Source organism: Branchiostoma floridae, chromosome 3 (genome assembly GCF_000003815.2).
Source record: "Branchiostoma floridae strain S238N-H82 chromosome 3, Bfl_VNyyK, whole genome shotgun sequence".
Classification (NCBI taxonomy): Eukaryota; Metazoa; Chordata; class Leptocardii; order Amphioxiformes; family Branchiostomatidae; genus Branchiostoma; species Branchiostoma floridae.
The window spans coordinates 10,629,771-10,650,010 of record NC_049981.1 but is presented as its reverse complement, the minus strand read 5'-3'; the positions used below and the strand labels follow the sequence as shown (position 1 = coordinate 10,650,010).

The 20,240-nt window shown below is 39.2% G+C and overlaps 1 protein-coding gene across 1 annotated transcript in view; it reads right to left on the bottom strand.

Annotated features, from left to right (window-relative positions):
- Nucleotides 1-465: 465 nt before the first annotated feature.
- Nucleotides 466-20,240, bottom strand: part of LOC118412422 (unconventional myosin-Va-like) — a gene marked incomplete in the record, with an annotated part of 62,600 nt that continues 42,825 nt past the window's right edge. Inside the window, 15 exon segments of the mRNA XM_035815272.1 lie at nt 466-3,454; nt 3,586-3,760; nt 4,386-4,543; nt 5,140-5,273; nt 5,392-5,542; nt 6,058-6,147; nt 7,823-7,974; nt 9,347-9,496; nt 9,871-9,973; nt 10,227-10,304; nt 10,943-11,002; nt 11,694-11,814; nt 16,301-16,479; nt 18,344-18,487; nt 20,113-20,240. Of these exon segments, the coding sequence (XP_035671165.1) occupies nt 3,218-3,454; nt 3,586-3,760; nt 4,386-4,543; nt 5,140-5,273; nt 5,392-5,542; nt 6,058-6,147; nt 7,823-7,974; nt 9,347-9,496; nt 9,871-9,973; nt 10,227-10,304; nt 10,943-11,002; nt 11,694-11,814; nt 16,301-16,479; nt 18,344-18,487; nt 20,113-20,240 (2,060 nt within the window).

Genomic DNA, 20,240 nt, shown 5'->3' with positions numbered 1-20,240 from the left:
GGCGTACTGCACTGCTGCCAGGGACTACTACTTAGTGTACACTGCCCTAACATTATTGCTACACTACTACTAATACAACTTCCGCTATAACTACATGTACTACTGCACGGATACTCCTACCATTACTGCTACACTGCTACTAATACCAGTATAGCTTAACTAATGTACACGAAGGGTTGTGGACTTCAAGAACGTTATTACGTTATGGGTGAGAGAGACGTCTGGAAGGAGAGGGTGGACCTGGTCCGGGCAAGCAGCCCGCGATGATGATGATGAATGTACATGTACTGATGCTACTACAGTATATTACACAATCACTATTACTGCAACTCCTACAGTCAGTACCAGGCACTGGTGATAGCAGTTGTAGTAGTAATGACAGGTGTTACAAGTAGTTTTAGTCCTTAAGACTAGAATAGTTACAGAAACATTAAAGCCTAACAAAAAGAGACACATACAAACATCTGTATTTCCTTTCTTCTCCAATGTGTATTAATCTATCTCATGATTCTGACTGCATTACACATAGTTGCCATGTAAACATGTACAAATCAACAGCATCTACTGCAAGCTTGGGTCACAAAGAAAACCTCAGATCAACACTCTATATTCATGATCATAAATATCAGGATATTATCCACCTGTATCCCCGATAAATATAGGAATTAATCCACAAGAACAGCACCCGTTACCCAATATACACAAGAGGATTCCCGGCTCAAACGTATACTGCATTATACATATATATCACAGTAAATCATTATGGATCGCTTTGGTTATATATAATCACAGACGCAATGTGTTTCTTTCTGGGCACAAGCAAGTTGTGTCAATAAAGTGTTTTTACTACATGTTTTAATGCTTTCTTCCATTTTCTGTAGCACAGCAATAAAGTGGCATCAAATATGGCTTGAAGCAACTGTTATCTTTTGTTGATGTACACAATTCTATACTTATGCTGCTGCATTTTGATTGGATGATGACTGTTGAGGTCAAGGTTCAAATATTTTGAAAGGGGGTTAGGAGCAGGAATTGCTACTAATTCAATTAACAAACAAACCACCTGGGTTTTGTACAAAAAAAACGTAGATAGCAAAATAATTTTCTTAGCACAATACAAACATAAAATATCCAGGACCGTTTTGCACCTAACCTTACGATCAAGACTAATACGCATACAAACTATCTACTCGGCATGCATATCAAACCCAACCCACATTTGCAGCAATGTTTTACATAGAGTAAAACCCAGTCGAAAAAACATTTATAAATCAGTATGAGATATCCAGTTAGCATTAGCTATTGCATATTTACCAGTGTCTAACAACTTTCCTGTTACGACGTGTATTTTCAAATCGTCATACTTTTAAACTTTTGGTCATGAACTGTTTCCAGATTGCTTCGAGCTAGTGTAAAATGACTCTATTTTGGAGACTTTACAGCTACAATATCTGATAGGGGGAAACTACCACTATCAACAGCTGCTTGTAAATTCACAATCAACGATAGTTACCCACGACACAAAAGGAGAATGTATGAAAGTTCCCGACAATACGCAGTGATTTCTCTATTGTCACTGTCAACATTCTAACAAGTCATCACGTTTTCTTTAATAATCAGCAGAATTCATTGCACAATATCAAATCTTTTCATCCCATACATTTGTAATGTTAGAATTGCACTATTACACTCTAGGAACATCTTTCTAAACCTCTCTACCATCACTCTTCTTGATTCACTGCATATAGAATATTCCATGTACATCAGCCACAATTTGCTACAATCTCTCTAAAACAATTGAAAATTCTTCCTTTCACCTTCCTATACAAAGCATAGACCATCCATTGTCTATATAACTTGCTTTATTATTAATACATAATGAATATATTAGCTACCATTGTCCTTTATCTTTTTTTGATCAGAAATCTGTCTTTTCTCATGTTTTTGAAATAAGAAGTAATAAATCTTTGTTGCCAGCAAAGTTGATTCACATCTCCGACATAATGTATCCCACTATGGTAAAAAGTAACTAGTTTTACAGTACACTGTACCAACACTTAGTGCATCTTTACGGTAGTGTAATTGACTATAATACTGCAATGCAATGAAATGTACCATGATTAGAGGTTATACAGGTTCAAACTGCTTAGACAAACTCCATTCACATACAGAGTATAGTATTGTTTGAAAAGGAAAGAGCCAACTTACGCTATGGTTACATGTCCACTGCTGACAATTTTTTCCCGGTGGACTGCCATACACAGGGGGCACAAATTCACAGATTGTTTATGGGGTTTATCTGTTGCAGGGTCCCAGATTGATTTTAATTCTGAACTTAAGAAATCCTGTGACCGGCCGTGCCCCAAACTAGCCCGCTACGTGAAGGGTGTCCCATATAGGGGTCATGCCCGCAAGTGAAGAAAACCCTCTTAACTACCCAGCGGGCATTATACTGTGTATATATATGACATGACTTTCCAGGACATAGATAATGAACTTAAATCACAAAATTTTAAATGGCAAGAAGACTTACATTTTTGCAGTGCTGGGCCATATCTACTCACATTAATGAGATATCACTGAGATAAAAATAGTGACTGCTGTAAAATGTTGCCTAACTGTAAAACATGTTGTACCAGGACCTTGGCTTTCCTATGTAACATTCATACTTGCTGTGCAAGTCAGTGGCAACCTACATGTAGTGAGCCAATACTCTAACATTTGCATTTACTATTGGACCTACATGGCTTATTTTCCGCAAAAGATTGTTTTTCCAGCTCCATTTTCACCTGTACAAATCTTTCCAACTCTAATTACTGCTCAAATATTCCTCTACACACAAATATCACATACTCTCAGTCACAAAACCAGCTACATATAAACTAAAGCCTGATTGGATAGCTCAGATCATACATACCCTATCACACCACCTGAAACATTGTACCAACCAACCAATTACAACGATCCTTCTGTAACAGCATCTTCTACGGTGTCCTGAGTGCTCATTGGTTAAATGTTGCAAGTAGGTGACCACTCTGGTATAGAATGTTACATCTATCTATTTTGCATGTGCTGAGCTGTGTTTGCCACCCCTTTGTAGAAAGTGGATGTGGCCAGTTGTAGACCTACTCCAAGACAATAATGGGAAGAACCATTCTAATGGAGGGGTGGGTTTGCTTATGAGATGACATGTAACACCATTGCATGCAGGACGTCCTTATACTTTTCTTAAGAAGGTAACGTTGAGAGCCTCCGGAAGCTGGATGGAGTCAAGTTGGAGTGAAGAGGGGTTGAAGGGGAAGGTGACGGGGTAAGAAAACTTGGTGTCCAGGAGGAGGGTGCTCTGGATGTCCTTCCGCTCCTTAAGACGGGCCTGGATGATCCGTATGAAGGAGATGGACACCCGCTCTTCAAACTCGTTGACAGGAGTGTACAGGTTCAGGATTTTGATGATCTGAAACAATTACGGTTACAGCAACAATTAGATTCTACATAACAAAATCACATATCTGTGTGTCATGATTTCTCAGTGGAGACAAAAATAAAACCACGGAGAAGATTTAAAAATTTAGGGTGAAGCCTGACCTGTTGACTGCTGAGTTTCTTGCAGGTGTCACAGATGGCCTTGGCGTCCTCCTCCGTCTTCTTGTTGACCTGCAGCAGCTGGGCGGCCTGGATGACCGGCTCCAGCGACTGGATGGCACCGCTGTCCGACAGGTGGTGGTCACGACACCACTCCTCCAACTGGCTCACGTTGTATCTGGTGAAACATTGGGATGGAACACGTCACAACCAACGCTACCTCAATGATGACCAAAATGAGAACTCTTCTGATGATGCCCAAGCAGAAAAGTATTTTGCAAAACATTGGGATAGAACATGTCATAACCATTGCTACTTCAACGACGACCAAAAAGAGAACTCTTCTGATCAGATGATTCCCAAACAGAAAAGCATTTTGGCTTCCTAAAGTGGACAAGTAGATAAGATGGCAGCACACATTGGGTTGAGGTGAAGATAAAATGTCATATGCAAAACATCAAAGCAGCAACATCTAGTTAATAGTGCATAACAGACTGTCACCAAAACATCAGTCTTGAATGAAGCATTTGGTTGTGTACAAAGAACTTTGTTATCCAAAAAGAAAATATGGTAACCGTTGGCCCCTGCAAAGGCTATCAAAAATCACAATCTGTTCTCTCAACATATAGTATATTACATAGATTAATTTATAGTAAAATGCTAAACTTTCTTCTATCACAAAGTCATACACAGATTAAATTGTCAATGACTACTGTTGCCTTCTTCAGAATCTGATTAAACTTTGTTTAAGTCAATCGTATAAGAAAAGAAAGCGATACAACGACATGGTATAGTCAGGTTACCTGATCTGCATGCCCTTGGACCAATGGCACATCTCCTTCCTGAGCAGCAGGTTGTTGAGGGTGCCTGCCCCGATGATGTAGAAGGTCTGGCGGAAGGTCTGTTTCACCAGCTCAGGGTCCATGCCGTGGGTCGTCATGATACTGTGGAACACCGACAGCTGCAGGGAAAAACAACAGCCAGAGACATGAAATCATGAGGCTGGACATTTGCAAGCAAATGTTAAATATTTCCCAATATTCTATGCTGAGCCTGTAACAGTGCCTAGCAGCACATAGTCACCCTAAAGAAGTGGCCGGTCAATGAGAGACCGATCCTTCTAAAAAAAAAAATAAGCATGTAAATTTGGGCATTAGTTTGATCATAAGGTTTAAGTAAGACGATGTACAAAGGGTGCTATAAGTTCATACAACATATTAGATGCTTATTAGAGAGGTAGAATTTAAGTTGATTTGATTTGAAAAAGATTATTGTTTGTTTTCATAAGAAATTCCGACATGTAAGATGATATCACTCAATAGGCCTGACAGTTGTCTGCAAATGCTCTATGTTTCTTTGGCTTGTAATTTCACAAGCACAAGTATGCTGTGATGTAAGAGGTGAATATGTTACATGCTTGTATGTTGGATGCTTAGTAGAAGAGAAAATTTTGCTTGGAATAGATAATTCATATTTGAATTAAGATTTTTAACTTCAAAGTGATGTTAACAGGTTGGACCTGTACTGTACTTGTATCTGGATATCTGACGAACTGACCTGTTTGAGTATGGAGTTGAGGGTATACCTCCCCCCCATCTCATCGGAGATGCTCTGAGTGCGCTGCCTCATGCCTGAGGGGCGGGCACCACCTGACACCCCCGGGATGGCCTCGTGTTCCAACATGCCTGGGACTGGAGGAGCAAAACAAAGGGTTCAGTCTGGGACCTGCTTCATGACCAAAAAACTGTAATATCATATGAACTTGGACATTTAACCCTGAAACTATTCCTAGCTAGCAGGACACCATACCTATCATGGGCTGCAGTTTACTCTCCATGATCTTGATCATCATCTGGTAGATGTGCACGGCCAGGTCACTCAGCACCTGTCGGTACTCCGTCAGGTCAAAGTTACGCAGACAGTGTTCGTTCTGCTGCTTGTTGTTCTGGTTGGCAAAGGACTGGACAGAAAACAAAGCATATTAGCAACGACACTTGTTAGCAATGACACTTGACCTTGAGACTGACATAGAAATAGATCTCAATATGACATCATACCTCACCTCCATACCATATAAGGTAAACCTTAGAATCTTCCCTCGAGCTCCCCTCCATCCCTTATATGGTAAAACTGAGACTGTCATAACTCCTATCCATACCATATAAGGCAAAAAAACATAAGGTAAAACCAAGACGGTCATACCTCCCCCCATACCATATAAGGTAAAATCGAGACTTTCTCCCTTCCATATAAGGTAAAACTTAGAGCCTCACCTCCTCTCCATACCATATAAGGTAAGACTGAGACTTACTCCCTTCCCTACCATACCATATTAGGTAAAACTTCAAGCCTTACCTCCTCTCCATTCCACATAAGGTAAACCTTCAAGCCTTACCTCCTCTCCATTCCACATAAGGTAAACCTTCAAGCCTTACCTCCTCTCCATACCATATAAGGTAAACCTTCCAGCCTTACCTCCTCTCCACTGTACTGCTTCAGGTTGTGGAGTAGTCTGCATGTGTTGGCCAGCCAGAAGGATACCGTCTCAAAATCTTCATTCCGCTTCTGTTTCCAACAGAAAATACAACAGATTATAAGAGACCCTTCAGCAAGACAATATTCTTACATGTCTGGAACTGACAGAGGTGAATCATTTCAGAGAAAATATCAGATGATTACTGGAATGAATATAAAGTGTCAGCTTGAAACTGTGTAAATTATTATAGGGAAGTAGGGCATGAAGAATGTAGGGGTGAGTTCAGACTTCAGAAGTTTTATCCAAAACATTTTTTGATGATATTACAAAGCATCTTTTTGAACTGAGACACAACAGTAAAGCAAAAAAAAAAAGATATGAAGCATAAAATAACTCAAATCAAAACCATTGATGAAAAAAGAATAATAGAAATAAAATCTGATGTTTGTATTATTCATATTTTCTCTGGTATTCTTGCAAACCTTTCAGATATTCTAGTTATTTTAGAAGGAATGACCAAGTATGATAGTCATGTATAAGACACATGACTACATTGCAAAGAGTGGGATGTTAGTCTACGAAGAGAAAGAGAATGATTTCTTTGAACTATCAAATTGTAATTCAAGGGAAGAATGCACAATATATAGCTTGAATATTACACCAATATACTTTACTCTTTAATGATAAAAAACAATCTACATAGTGCACAAACAGGCAATTTCTTCCCTTGTCATTACAAAAGGATAGATTAAGTTAGAAAAAGAGCAAAGTTTTCAATATTGCCAAAAGAAGACACTTGAACAATGGCAAAGGAGCCATACTTGCAGGTCCCACCACTGCCCACCGTAGCAAGCTTGCTATTGGGCGAAGTACGAGAATTATCAGTTTGTACTAAAAATAGATCTCAATATGACACAGCATAAAGTATCAGATTAACCATGACTCTTCCAGAATTAGTTTTGGATAGACTCAAATGAGTATCTTTTTTAAGAAAGAAAAATACTCTGTATGATACTTTAGGTCTATTCCATGTACAGTTGTATTATTATAGACAATCTAGATCCTACTGGTAGTTACAACCTACAAGTCATCTGGAAAGGAAAGGGTTCCTACTTAGCCAACTCACTATGCCTCAAGGTGGAAAGGGACAATGTGATACAAGCTCAAAAGATAATGTTGAAACTCATGCAGGGATGGAGAAGTTTTCTGAAATTAACTTGTCTTATCGGGCAAGCACAAAGAAAATTCACTTGCCTGAACCAACTTTTCACTTGCCCAAAATTCAAATGTCACTTTTATATGCATTTTCACTTCCAATAAAATTCTTATCAGTGCTTCTATTTTTGTACGTTGACCATTGCTTAATGTCATCACTGTAAAAAGTATATGAAATGCTCACTCAATGGAAAATCTTACTTGCCCGATCGGACAAGTCAGGTAGGTCATGCACTTGCCCGATCACCACTTTCACTTGCTGTGGACAATAGGGCTAGTGGACTTGGCCAACCCTGTCATGATCAAAATAAGAGCCACTGTTCCCAATGCATTGTATGACATTACAGTAAACTACAGGCCATACACAATGAGTACTGTATACTTGTTTACTTTCATGGTGGTCTTATTTTGTGATAGGAGAAAAAAGGTAGCTTTTGCTTTGTTTGAAATTCATTGTTGAAACAATTCTGTAGTACAGTAGTCATTGCAAAAACCACAAAAACAAAAGTTACACGCTAAAGTTTCAGGATTGATAGTTGAATTTATTACCTTGAGGACTCTCTTGATGCCGTTGATGGTTCCGGTGAGGAGGGACTTGACCTTGTTGTCATCTCCAATGTAATCTGCGTGTCGGATGCACATGAACAGGATGTACGCTGGCAGGCCAGGCAGCATGTTCACAGCTGACTTGGGCTTCAGGTCTGCAGAGGGTAAACACACAGTTCTCAAACAAACAACATCATTCATTCTCAGGTGCTCTTCTACAATGTACATTGACATGATCTGAGTACATCTCAGTCTAAGATACCTACATTTGTACATGTCCAAATTATGAAAATGCATAATTTCTTTTCTTCTGCTGTGAAAGATTTTAATAAAACTGACCCTGCAGTTTCAGAGTATGCTACTAGAGGGCCCAAACCTACACCACTTTTTCCAAAGATCAAAAGCTATCTGCCACAGAAAAATCAATACTTAATACGCACGTAAAAAATGTCACCACAACCCATTCATAGTCTTCCTAACTTATGTCAACCCAAAATATTTAGAAACACTGACAAACAGATGCTGAAAACAATAACTCCATTTTCACGGAGGTAAAAACAGAGACAGTGTGGAAGCTGCCGTTCATGTATATACATGTACATGAAGTTATATTTGATCAGCTTCACCCATGGGGTGTTGCCAATAATATAAGACATCACATTCTGTGTCTTAATTTCTGCTGTACATAATATAGCTTCAGACTGTTAAGAGATTCAATGTGTTTAGTGTCTTTTCAAATGTGAAGTGAGAGGTACATGGACATGCTAGTGATGGGGCTATCCTACCTTTGCATCACTGCAAACACTTGTGGAAAGTATTAGCAATTTGTTTTTGAAACAGGGGCACTTACAGTGGGTTTAGAAGAAAGGATTCTGCCAGTAGATGGCAAGGAAAACAAGAAGTAGGCCTATATCAAGGAAAAGTATAGTGATTGGTGCAATACATATCATCTTGTCTAATGTAGACTTGTAACTTACAAGATAACAAGAGGTATTAATGAATAAATTTTTGGTGGCAATCTGTGTTCATTGATACGGCAGTAAGAACAAAGATGATATACTGTAAATGCATTTAATTTCGCGGGGATTTAATTTTGCGGTAGCGGGAAAAATGACTTTTCGCGATGGATTTAATTTCGCGGTAACACCATCTACTGCAGTGTAATACCTTAATAGAAAAATGTTCGCGGTGGATTTAATTTCGCTGTAAAGTGGTCGCCGCGAAAACCGCGAACATTAATCCACCGCGAACATTTCTGCATTTACAGTAACTTCACAACCATCTCTGTACAGTGATGTTTTGGTTACATTGATTTTTGCAAACAAGCCAATTTTACATAGCAAAATACATTGCATAATGTCAGTTCTTCCCAGCCTTAACTTTACATAATTGAAATGACTTTCTATGAAAGAGTTTTAGGTCAGTTTTTTTTTTTTTACACATAAACTCTCCATGCACACCCACTGACATCAATCCAACTACTGATCCTGAAACTCCACATACACACCCTCCCATCCTGATACTCACCTATGATGAGGTTCTTGATGAGTTTCTGTTCATCCTCCTTCCTGTACTCTAACATGCCCATGAAGACTCTGTCGTCCTTCGTTTTCACGTGTGGACCACCCTCGTCATCCTTTGGTGATGGTTCCGATCCCGCATCTGGTGTTAAAGCAGCTGAAATTGTACAGAAAGATTAAGAAACAATGTTCATCTCTGTAACAATATGAACAAAGGGATAAACTTTACAAAAAACAGTGACATCACATGCCAGAAGCAGTAGTAGACAAGTCCAAACCCTGAGCAAGGTTAAATGTGATATCTCAAAATATCAGTGTTTGATTTAAAGTTTGTAAAATTTAGTCTTTTATTTGGTCATTACATAGCAATGATTTATACCATCTTTCACTGAACTGAAATAGCTAAAATCTTGAATAAAATTAACAACACATATATCTTAATGCAATTTTTTTCCAAAAGTAGTACTGGCACCACCCCTAAGGTGTTGTCAAAATATATCTCTTGAAAAACAGATGACAGATGATACTTACACTGATCGCCACCCTGCATGTTCTGTCTCTTCATCAAGATCTTGATCTGTTTCTTGAGTCTTCGCTGCTGCTTCTCATGGTTCTCCACTTCCTCCCGCAGATCCTACAAGACAAGAAGACAGTTGAACATAAACAGCTGTCATGGATGAGGAAAGTCTTGTACACTGAATGATTCCCTTTCCAAATTAAATACAACGTCTCGCAAGGAATACCAAGAACCCTGTCCTCTCAATTCGGTGTCTGCTAGCCTAGCCACTTATGATCAATTCACTGTAAACTATGATCTGTATTGCTCAGTATCATGAACTCAGGACTTTGTACAGAAATGAGAATGTAGTAAGAGGAAATGCACTGACCAGGTTGTCTGCAGTTAGTCTGGTGATCTCATGCTGCAGGTTGGCCTCTATTCTGGCTTCTGGAGTCAGCTGCAAGTTCTACATAAAGGTACACAATGGAAATGAGACACAAGTCACTATTGCAGCTACTGGTATGGCATTACTGAAGAAAAGAGCTAGGTGGGTCTTAGCTTCAAAACAGATTTCAAATGTCAAAATGGGGTTATCAGTGAACATGGGAATAACATGATCTTAAATTCTAGTATTGAACACAAAACTAGGTGCAAATAGAATATGATTATCTACAAGAAAGACTTTCACAATGCAAGAAAGCCCTTGGTCATTCCACAATAACATCAGTTCCAATGTCTCTCTCATACATGCCGAACGTTTTAATTCTGCATGCCTAGAGTTAGGTTTCAGTCCCTGTCACACATATTCAACACCTTCCAACAACTTTGCTCCTAACCACTCCTGATACATGGTTGGTTTTTGAGTTGCGATACATCCTATTCTAGCTCCAGTTCACTCCTCTGATAGCATTTAAGAAGACTATGGCTCTTCCGAGTTGAAAGATGTCAGAATTCATAGTAAGTTAGTCCAGATTATAACCAACTCCCATCCACAGAAGACTCTGCTTGAGATCAACTCCCAACCATGGTCTGGAGATGGTCAGCTATATGTGACAGGGGCTTTGTTCTTGTAGTAAGAAAATAATAATCTTAAAAGACTCTTACAGACTGGTCGACATCTGGAACGTAGTGGACTGACCAAGCACTATCTCGCCTATCTGTCTGCTGTGTGGTGGGCACAGGTCCACACCAAACATACAAAAACAACCACAGAGAAGGAAAGAAAGACAGGAAAAAGAAATTCAAGAAACAAGGAAAGAGAAAATGAAACATGATGTATGCAAGACAAATTAGAACTTTATGCACAGCATTTGTGGCAAGGTAGAATTGTATGGAGATAGCAAGAATGGAAAAGAATGGACTTGTACAAGGAGGTTTTGAACAAACAGTAAAATTCAAGGAAACGATCAAGAACAAAGCTTCTGATGCCACAAGCAACATAAGTTGACCAAAATGTTTTTTTTAAAATCTACCAAAGCCACACAATCCTTCATGGTCTATGTCAAAGGAATTTTCGAAGATAAAAATCATCCTCATTTTTTACACAATCTTTCAGATTCATGTCAATGACATTTGAGATGGATACTCTGGACCACATGATAACTTTAGTTAACACATTGGGCTTCCACTGTTATCACACGGGCTTCCATAAAAAATTGAACGCACTTAGAGTGTTTCAAGTTCTAATTCTGACAAATTTATGCTATAATTTTTGTCCCAGGACACAAAAGCTTCTCAACTTCTGGCATATTTTTTGAACACACAGATGCAAACATTTAGATGGCACATGTATCATGTGATTGTAGCAATAGTGAAGGGTATAAGGTAGTATTCTGATACTGATGAATCTTGTTACCTGTCCCAGGAGTTTCTGCTGTCTGATGTTCTCTTCCTTCAGAGCAGCGATCTCATTTCTCAGCTCCTGCTCTTGGAACTCTGCATTCTTTTTGGATGCTTGCATCTGAGCCTCTAGTAATCTGGGAAATACAGTTACGTTAGATAAGTCTGAGCTTAAGGTCTTAAAAAATTAAGACAAGGATATTACAGTGAGAAAGTGCAGGGTGGCTTAATCAAATTATAAAAGGGAAGGAAAACTAGAAAGGCCGACATTTGCTTAAGAGCAAATACAGCATATTTCAGCCATACCCCTTCCCACGCAACATTGGACTGTTCCAAATCACCCCTGCGCAAAAATGGAACATCCCCTTACAGTACATTATCCCCCACAGTGGACTGGTATTGTGAATTGAATCCAAACAGAGCTTGCTTCTATTTTTCAGAAAATGACAATAATCACACCTTCCATTCAGAAAATTTTCATCATGACTGAAAATTGTTGAATGACTTCATGTAATGTCATTAACAATTTTCAGTACGATAACTAGGTGTAAGTTTAAAAAAGTATAAGCTCCTTGTGATGTGGGTACATTTATTATTGCAGTGAACTTTTTTTATTCAAGTAGGGCATACGATTTAATAATTATCAAGCAGGTGCAGGTACTGTAGGAGCGTTTGTTTTCTTCAAGCTGTAAAACTGTTGAACTGTTTTACTTTGTATGCAATCAGCCATCGATCCTATTCTTATGTTAGTTGAACAACTTCCTGCCAGACCCGGAAGATACGATTGAACCTTGTTCGAGGATTTATTTTCGTCTGTCTGGTCAGTCTGTTCATACCCTGGCGCTGAGAGTGTTTTATTGGGCTGAAACTCTGGCAGTTTAAAGTTACTTACAATTTAAATGTTCAAAGTTTATGTCAAACAACAACAGCACTAGGAAATGTGGCCACTATAGACAGGTGGTCACTATAGAGAAAATGCTGATCTATTGACTAGGAGCCATACGTTACACATGATTTCAGTACACTGATCATTAATCATATAGTGGGGCCGCGTAGCACAGTGGTAGTGTATACGGCCCGTGACCGAGAGGTCGCCGGTTCGAATCCGCCTCCGTGTTGCCGGTCTTGTGCCCTTGGGAAAGGCACTTTACACGACTTTCCTCACTTTACTCAAGTGAAAAATGAGTCGTCCCTCGGATAGGACGTTAAATGGAGGTCCCGTGTATGGGGAGAGTCACACCCCATGCACGTTAAAGAACCCCCACACGTGCGATGGTGCGGTGTGGTTGGAGCAAACCCTTCTGTCCGGAGTTGGTGATTCACTTCAAATCACCCGGTTGGAGGCCTGGCGAACCTCCATACCGTATCAGCCACACGGTGATTTACATCATTCACCCGGACGGGAGACCTGGCGCATCCCCGTCTTGTAATTAGCCAGCGAAAGGGTATGTCACCCCGAAAGGGGCGGTATGACCCCGTCGTGTGCGAACATGTGCGAACATGTTTACATTTGATCACGTCGACCGATGATGATGATGATTAATCATATAAACATTGCACAGGTAAGCCAATTGTTTAGATGTACAATTAAGTTCAAATAATTCTGAAGAGAAATATTGATGAGAAAATAATCATTCTCGCCACTGTCTAACTTATAATTACGTATCAAAACTAAACGCAGATTTTCTAATTAACGCACCTTTCGCCGACTTCATCAAAGGACCGCCGGCTATCAATCAAACACGGCTGTTGATTAGACTTAGAGTTTCAAACAGTCATGTGCTGTGTGCCAGTTGACAGCGAACTTCATGCTACGTGATGTTTTACATTGCTTGGACCTTCTTTCCTACAGCGGTGCTTCTACAAAATATTTAGACTGTAACACTGAGTCCCACATGTTTTATAGAATAGAATTTGACGCAGAACAGCGTTTTTTGCTGTGTATTTTTCTTGAAACATGTCCGTGGGAATATCAGCAAGGCGGCGACGTAGGGATATCAGACCGTCAACAAAAGTCGCACGGCGGCTAACGGCGCAGCGAAGATACTAGCGCTATAAATAAGCGCTTCAACTAAGGATGGCAACCCGTACAATATTTTTGTATACTGTTGAGCTAAGTAAAGTTTGTTGTTTATGAGGTTTTAGTTGTCTTTGAAGCTTTGACCCGAAATATTTTAAAGTCAAACTGCTGAAGAGAAGTAAGTGACTGCTACGATTATCGTAGATATGGCCCTAAAAAAACTGATAAAAGAAGCCTTCTCAATAGTCTAAAATGCAAGAGCTTCCGGGGGGGCTTCGCCACAGTGGCCCTACCCCTGTCCGACGCTTTGAAAAAATCCTGGCGAGAAGTCTGTACGGCCTGAGTCTTCAAGTTAACGTATTGTGTGGTCCCGCTTATGAATATTAATTAGCCTTCGCTTTCCTCTTCGCTGATTGGCTGAACCATTAATTGAATTAACTCTTCCTGCCGGCTAGACGCAGGTGCAGATGTCGGCTCTGTGGGGTGAACGTCCGAAAGGTCATGGCATGGAGAACGAAAGAAAACCAATTTTCCCCTAAAAAAAGTGCTGTAATTCAGCCTTTTAGTTTTACAGTACTTTATGCCAAAAATTTTACTTGGATCATTTTACCAACTATCTTATGCCTATCTATACCAAATGTTACTCATACCAGGGTACAGGGGTGCAAAATATACCGTTATAAGACCGTCAACAACAGTCGCACGGAGCTAACAGCGCAGCGAAAATACCATCGCTAGCGTTTCAACTTCGGATAACAAGTTATAAGTACTGTTGAACTCAGTAATGTTAAAGTTTGTTTTTAGTTGCCTTTGACGGTTTGACCTGAAATAGTGTTACGCTAAACTCCTGAAGAGAAGTTAAGTGACTGCTGCGATTATCATAGATATGCCCCTAAGAACTGATACAATATAAAGCCTTCTGAATAGTCTAAAATGCGAGAGCCTTAGGCGGGCTTCGCTCCCCCTGGCGGGAACACTGCTATATACGGGATCATGAGGCCCCGCTTATGAATATTAATTAGCCTTTGGCCTCCTCTTCGCTGATTGGCTAGGTCTTTGATTCAATTAACTCTCCGGCTGACGCGCACAGGTGTGGCTCTGTGCGGGGTCACGGAAGGTCACGTCAGGAGGCCAAAAGAAAACAAATTTCCCCTCAGAAAAGTGCCAAAATTAATCATTTTAAAGTTGTTTATGTCAAAAATTTTACTTGAATCTTGTTACCAAGTATCTAATGCCTATCTATACCAAATTTTAGGTCATTTAATTGTAATACCAGGGTACAGGAGCCAAAAGTGTCCTTTTTTGGTCAAAAATTGGCCAAAAATCGCAAAAATAAGCATTTTGTTGCACTGTACACCAAAAGTGTTATTGAATTTATATGAAGGGATTATCAAGGCACATCTGTGTCAAATTTCAGCTCATTCGGTTGCAATACCAAGGTACAGGAGCCAAAAGTGTCCCTTTTTGGTCAAAAATTGGTCAAAAAATCGCAAAAATAAGCATTTTGTTGTACTGTACACCAAAAGTGTTATTGAATTTATATACGGGCATTATCAAGGCACATCTCTGTCAAATTTCAGCTCATTTGGTTGTAATACCAGGGTACAGGGGCCAAAAGTGTCCCATTTTGGTCAAAAATTGGTCAAAAAATCGCAAAAATAAGCATTTTGTTGTACTGTACACCAAAAGTGTTATCGAATTTATATGGGGGCATTATCAAGGCACATCTCTGTCAAATTTCAGCTCATTTGGTTGTAATACCAGGGTACAGGGGCCAAAATATACAGTTTTGGTCTAAAATTGACCAAAAAATCTCAATAAAATCATTTTAGAGGAAGATATGAAAAAACTGAGAAAAAAAGCATCAAGGTATTGGCCCATTCTACCCCTGTGCCAAATTTCAGGTCATTTGGTCCAGGAACGGCGGAGATGAATCACTTTGAAGATTTGACAGGAGAAAGAAAGAAGAAGAAGAAAGAAGAAACATTACGAATACAATATATTTCACCATACTATGTATGGCTGAAATATAATAAAATTAACTGTCAAGGACGTAACAGTGCAATCACACAGAGGGATGTCCAGAATGTAAAGTGCTACTGTAAACAACAACAAGTGGCAGGAATGGAAACAAAATCCTTTCTTTTCAGCTGTATGTATCTTCAAGAAGAATGATAATACACTGGGTACCAATTACAATACAGTTAAAAGCATTTAGGTACAGGTCCAAAATACTGGACATCAATGTACTGATTCCTATACAGGAATAGACTCAAAGAATCAATCTTTTTGACTTATTCTGTTACTAAAAGCAAGTTATTTCTACCACAAAAATAGAAAAGTACCACTGAAAAAAGATGAAAACATTTGTATTGGCACTGAAATCAGCAGCATCTTAGAGATCCGCAGTTTCTCCAAATAAAATATCTGAAGCCTAGATAAAATTCTGTTCACTGTTTATTCATGTCTCTGTCTTCACTGAAAACCAATGTTCACTTTGTCCAGTCCAACTGTTGTTCAGGTACAGGTACAGGTCTGGACCTCTACACCTCTGTAACTGTACCTGTACATAACGTTACATAGTTACCCATCCCTCCACCCACCTGTTGGTCTCCTTCTGTGTGAGGTAAGCCTGCATGAGTTCCCCATCTTCATTCAGTGACTCCAGGTACTCAGGTGGGTACAGGTACAGGTCCAGATCTGTCATGGTCTCCTTATCCCACTGGTCACTGTTCTCAATGTGGCCTTCCTGGTCAACCATGGACGTCTTCAGGGTCAAAACCTGCAAACAAACAAACAAACACAAAAACATTGGTCAATCAACAAAACTGCTCACTCTTTTGTCCTGTCACACATTAGAAAGAATACCCCACATTTTGACAGACATGCAAGTGTCTTAATCACGAATAATGAGATGATGAGAAAAGTACTGGAAAATCCACAACAGCTGGAAATTCCTATTCAATGACCTATCTTTGGACTTACCGCTAGACACAGCAACTTACAAAAAATGTTGTGGTAGCTTTGTCAATCACTCAAAATTATTCTTAAAGCTTGCTTTCCGATGGTTTCAATTTTCCATAATAACCACCAGGTTTTCAGCACCACACAACAGAGAAGCAAGAAAAATGTATTTGAAAACTCATGTTAAATTACCAATCCTGTAGACTTACCACCAGACACAGCAACTTTCAGGAAATGTTGTAATACATGTAGTTTAGTCCATGTCAAGACCTTAGCATTACGGCATATGTACACGTACCTCATTATTTATAGCTAAAAGTATGGAGTATATATTGAAAATTGACAACACAGACCCAAGGAAGTAAAAAAAAATTCAAATCATTAAAATTACAATGCCCGTACACAATATGTTTCTCCTGGTAAAATAAATAAAAAATACATATTTCCAATAACAATAAATCCAAATACATGTAACATATTGATTAGACTTTTACTTGACTAGTTTTGTACACAGGGTCTGCTACTGTTATTGTTTGAAACAAAAGACACATGTGCCATACTATGGGCCCTACATTTGGACATGTAGGTGATGAACGCTTAAGACTTTTTTTATTGATGGTTTAAATGTTCTGTTCAAGGAACTTTCACAGAGACCTAGTCAATGGACCTGCCCCATAGCATCGCCAACCTCGATGAAAACATAGAAATGCAAAATAAAAACATGAAAATGCAAATGTTTCACCAACACACAGCCTCTCTCATTGGTCACGCAGGTTATTGAAATGCTATCACTGGTTATTGTGATGGACAGTTATGATCGTTCAACTAGTTAGTAAAGCACTGCAAAGAATGAGTGAGAAAAAGTTAGAGATCTGAAGTGGCATGCACTGCATGCAAGTAAAGGCATGAAACAAAGTTAACAAGCAGCACACTGAGAGAAAAGTCTATCAGCTGTTAACCTTAACCCTGCCGAGCACTGATCCATGCATGAAGCTTGTATTGGCCAGAAGTATGTTTCATAGAGAATTGACATGTTAGACTTTGCCTTACTAAGGGTGCACACATGCACCAGATCTGTACTGGTTAGACGGGAAGTTAGCAGTAAAAGGGATATCAGTGAAAATCAAGCAATGCTTTGTAGCTGTTGAAAATTAGGCATGCAAAGATTCGCATGAAAGTTACAACATGAGGCAAGCAAGGTTGCAAATCAAGCAGGGGTCAAAATCAATGTTTGTCATGCTGTCATTCTCATGTAACAATTACTAAGTAAGCAATCACAATATAGTTGTAACAATAGTCAATGCATTTGAGTTGATTTTGTATGACTTAAAAAAAAAAAACATGCTGATGATTCTGAAAAAGCCAAACTAACAACAGCTTTTCTGCTGTACCCAACTTTACAAAGTGTAAATGTAACCTTACTCTTGTTCAACAGAAAAATCAGTTTAAAAAAAATTGGATTTAATTTGGACCCCTGCTTCATTCATCTTATGAAGATGCAACTTAGCAAACATCAGCTAATAACAAGTTTTACACATTAAAGCAAAAACGCTTCAGTGCAGAAACAGTTGCAGATGCCGCATGCCTTTAGAGAAGGTGTTAGAAATAACAAGAATGTTAGGTTGTGGTGTGAACAAAATAATCGGAAGCCGCAAACAAAATGGAAGAACTTCTCCACGCACTTCCTCCCTTCGGACCATGAGCTCTTCGGTGAGCACGTCCAGCTGTTTGACTAACTCTTCCTCGGTATTACTGTCCGCGACGGCCTGGCGCAAGTTGGTGATATCGTTCTTCAGTTTTTTGTTCTCCTCTACAAGATCGCTCATCTGAGAGATGGAAGGGGAGGGAGAGAGTGAGAAACAACAGGGTGCCATGCAAAATTATGGTGCAAAAAATTAACAACTAGTGCAACAGAGACAGCAAACACACACAGATATCCTACATAGAAAATTCTCATCTACTTTTAGACATGAAAACAATGCTAATATTAAACAATCAACTCCTACAGATCAAATCTGTAAAAGAAACATTAAAAATTTAATGTGACAAACATAAAACACATGCGAAGACGCACACTACAATAAACATACTTAAGAAATTCAAGAAACGAAATTAAAGATGACATAAATAAACATCCTGGAGGGTGGAAGGAAAGGAAGAAACATTTATAATCATGTTGGGAAGATAGGGAGAAGTTAAGGTGCAGATGAAGACAGTAGTGTGTTCCAAGACGTAATGATGGTGTTGTCGACTGTAAGATGACTTGACGGTGTTCTTGACGGAATGGCCAGGTTACATTGTATACCGAGTGGAAAAATGATCAGGCACTGGAAAGCTTCAACAGTAGACACCAAAGGGGTCCTCAGCAAGTGTATGGATGTACATTCAGGTTCACAAGGCTGCCGAGGTCTCACATGAACACAGGGATGAAATAGACAACATCACTGTTACCCGTAGACAACCGTACCACCACTGTACAACAATGGAACACAACACAAGAGTGAAACACCACCACCAAGTAGACAAGACCTTCACAACTGGACACTATAACAAGACAATATTTGACAAACCATCACCTTATTTACAAGATCTTTAAATAGTTTTCAACACGTTATCAACCCTTACGAGTCGTGACAACCCCAAATTGGAAGGGTACATTACCAAGCAAAAATTGGTTAGTAAAGCACAATTATTAAATGGTGATTGGAGTTAAAATGTTATCACTAGTTAATCATTATCAACTTGATTGATTAGTATTGAGAAAGGTGGTAGGAATACCTTGAATTTCAAGTACTCTTCCATTCTACCCATGCCCAATGTTTTCAGTTTAGGTTCAAGTTCTTGCATGAGTTGGAGCAGTTTTTCACGCTCCTAAGGAAAATTCAGTACAATTCAATGAAACAGATTACGAGTTAAAAATATATTAGCTACTATCAATGGTAATATATATGAGATATTGTTAGTGACAATGTGAGTGTTAAGCATTTAGTATGGCAAGTCACCGATCCCCAAGTAGCAAGAAACCCGGATAGTCTTGTTTAGAAAGTACCAGGCAAAGAAACAGCTGCAACAAAAAAAGGCTCCACTCCAGAGGTGTTGCCAAAAAAAAGCATCAAGATAGAATATCTTGGAAGGACAGGGTGTATGCCAAGAAATTTTCCTCCAGGACTTCCTTAAATTTTATAATCATAGTGACTGTACTTTCAAATCACAGATGTGTGGTCTGAATGATAGTAACATGTACGATAAAGGAACCTGACTTGTATGAATAGATAGTGCATTTGCAAGTCACACTAAGGTCTTTTGTTTGTTTGTTAAGAAGAAAAAAATCTAACCACTTCTGAAAGGTGAAAGTACAGTGCTCTTATTATCAATAAGTATTTGTTTCTCCATCCAAAATGATTATTGCACAATGAGGCCACACAGGCCACGACATCATAAATGCTACCACCTCCTCAGGAAGGTTGGCAATATCGAATCTCTTCATCTTCGCAACATCCAGGGCTTCCTGCAGGTCTTTGTTCTCCTGTTCCAGTTTGGTGACGTGGTTTTGGAGGTTCAGTAAGTGCAACCGCTTCT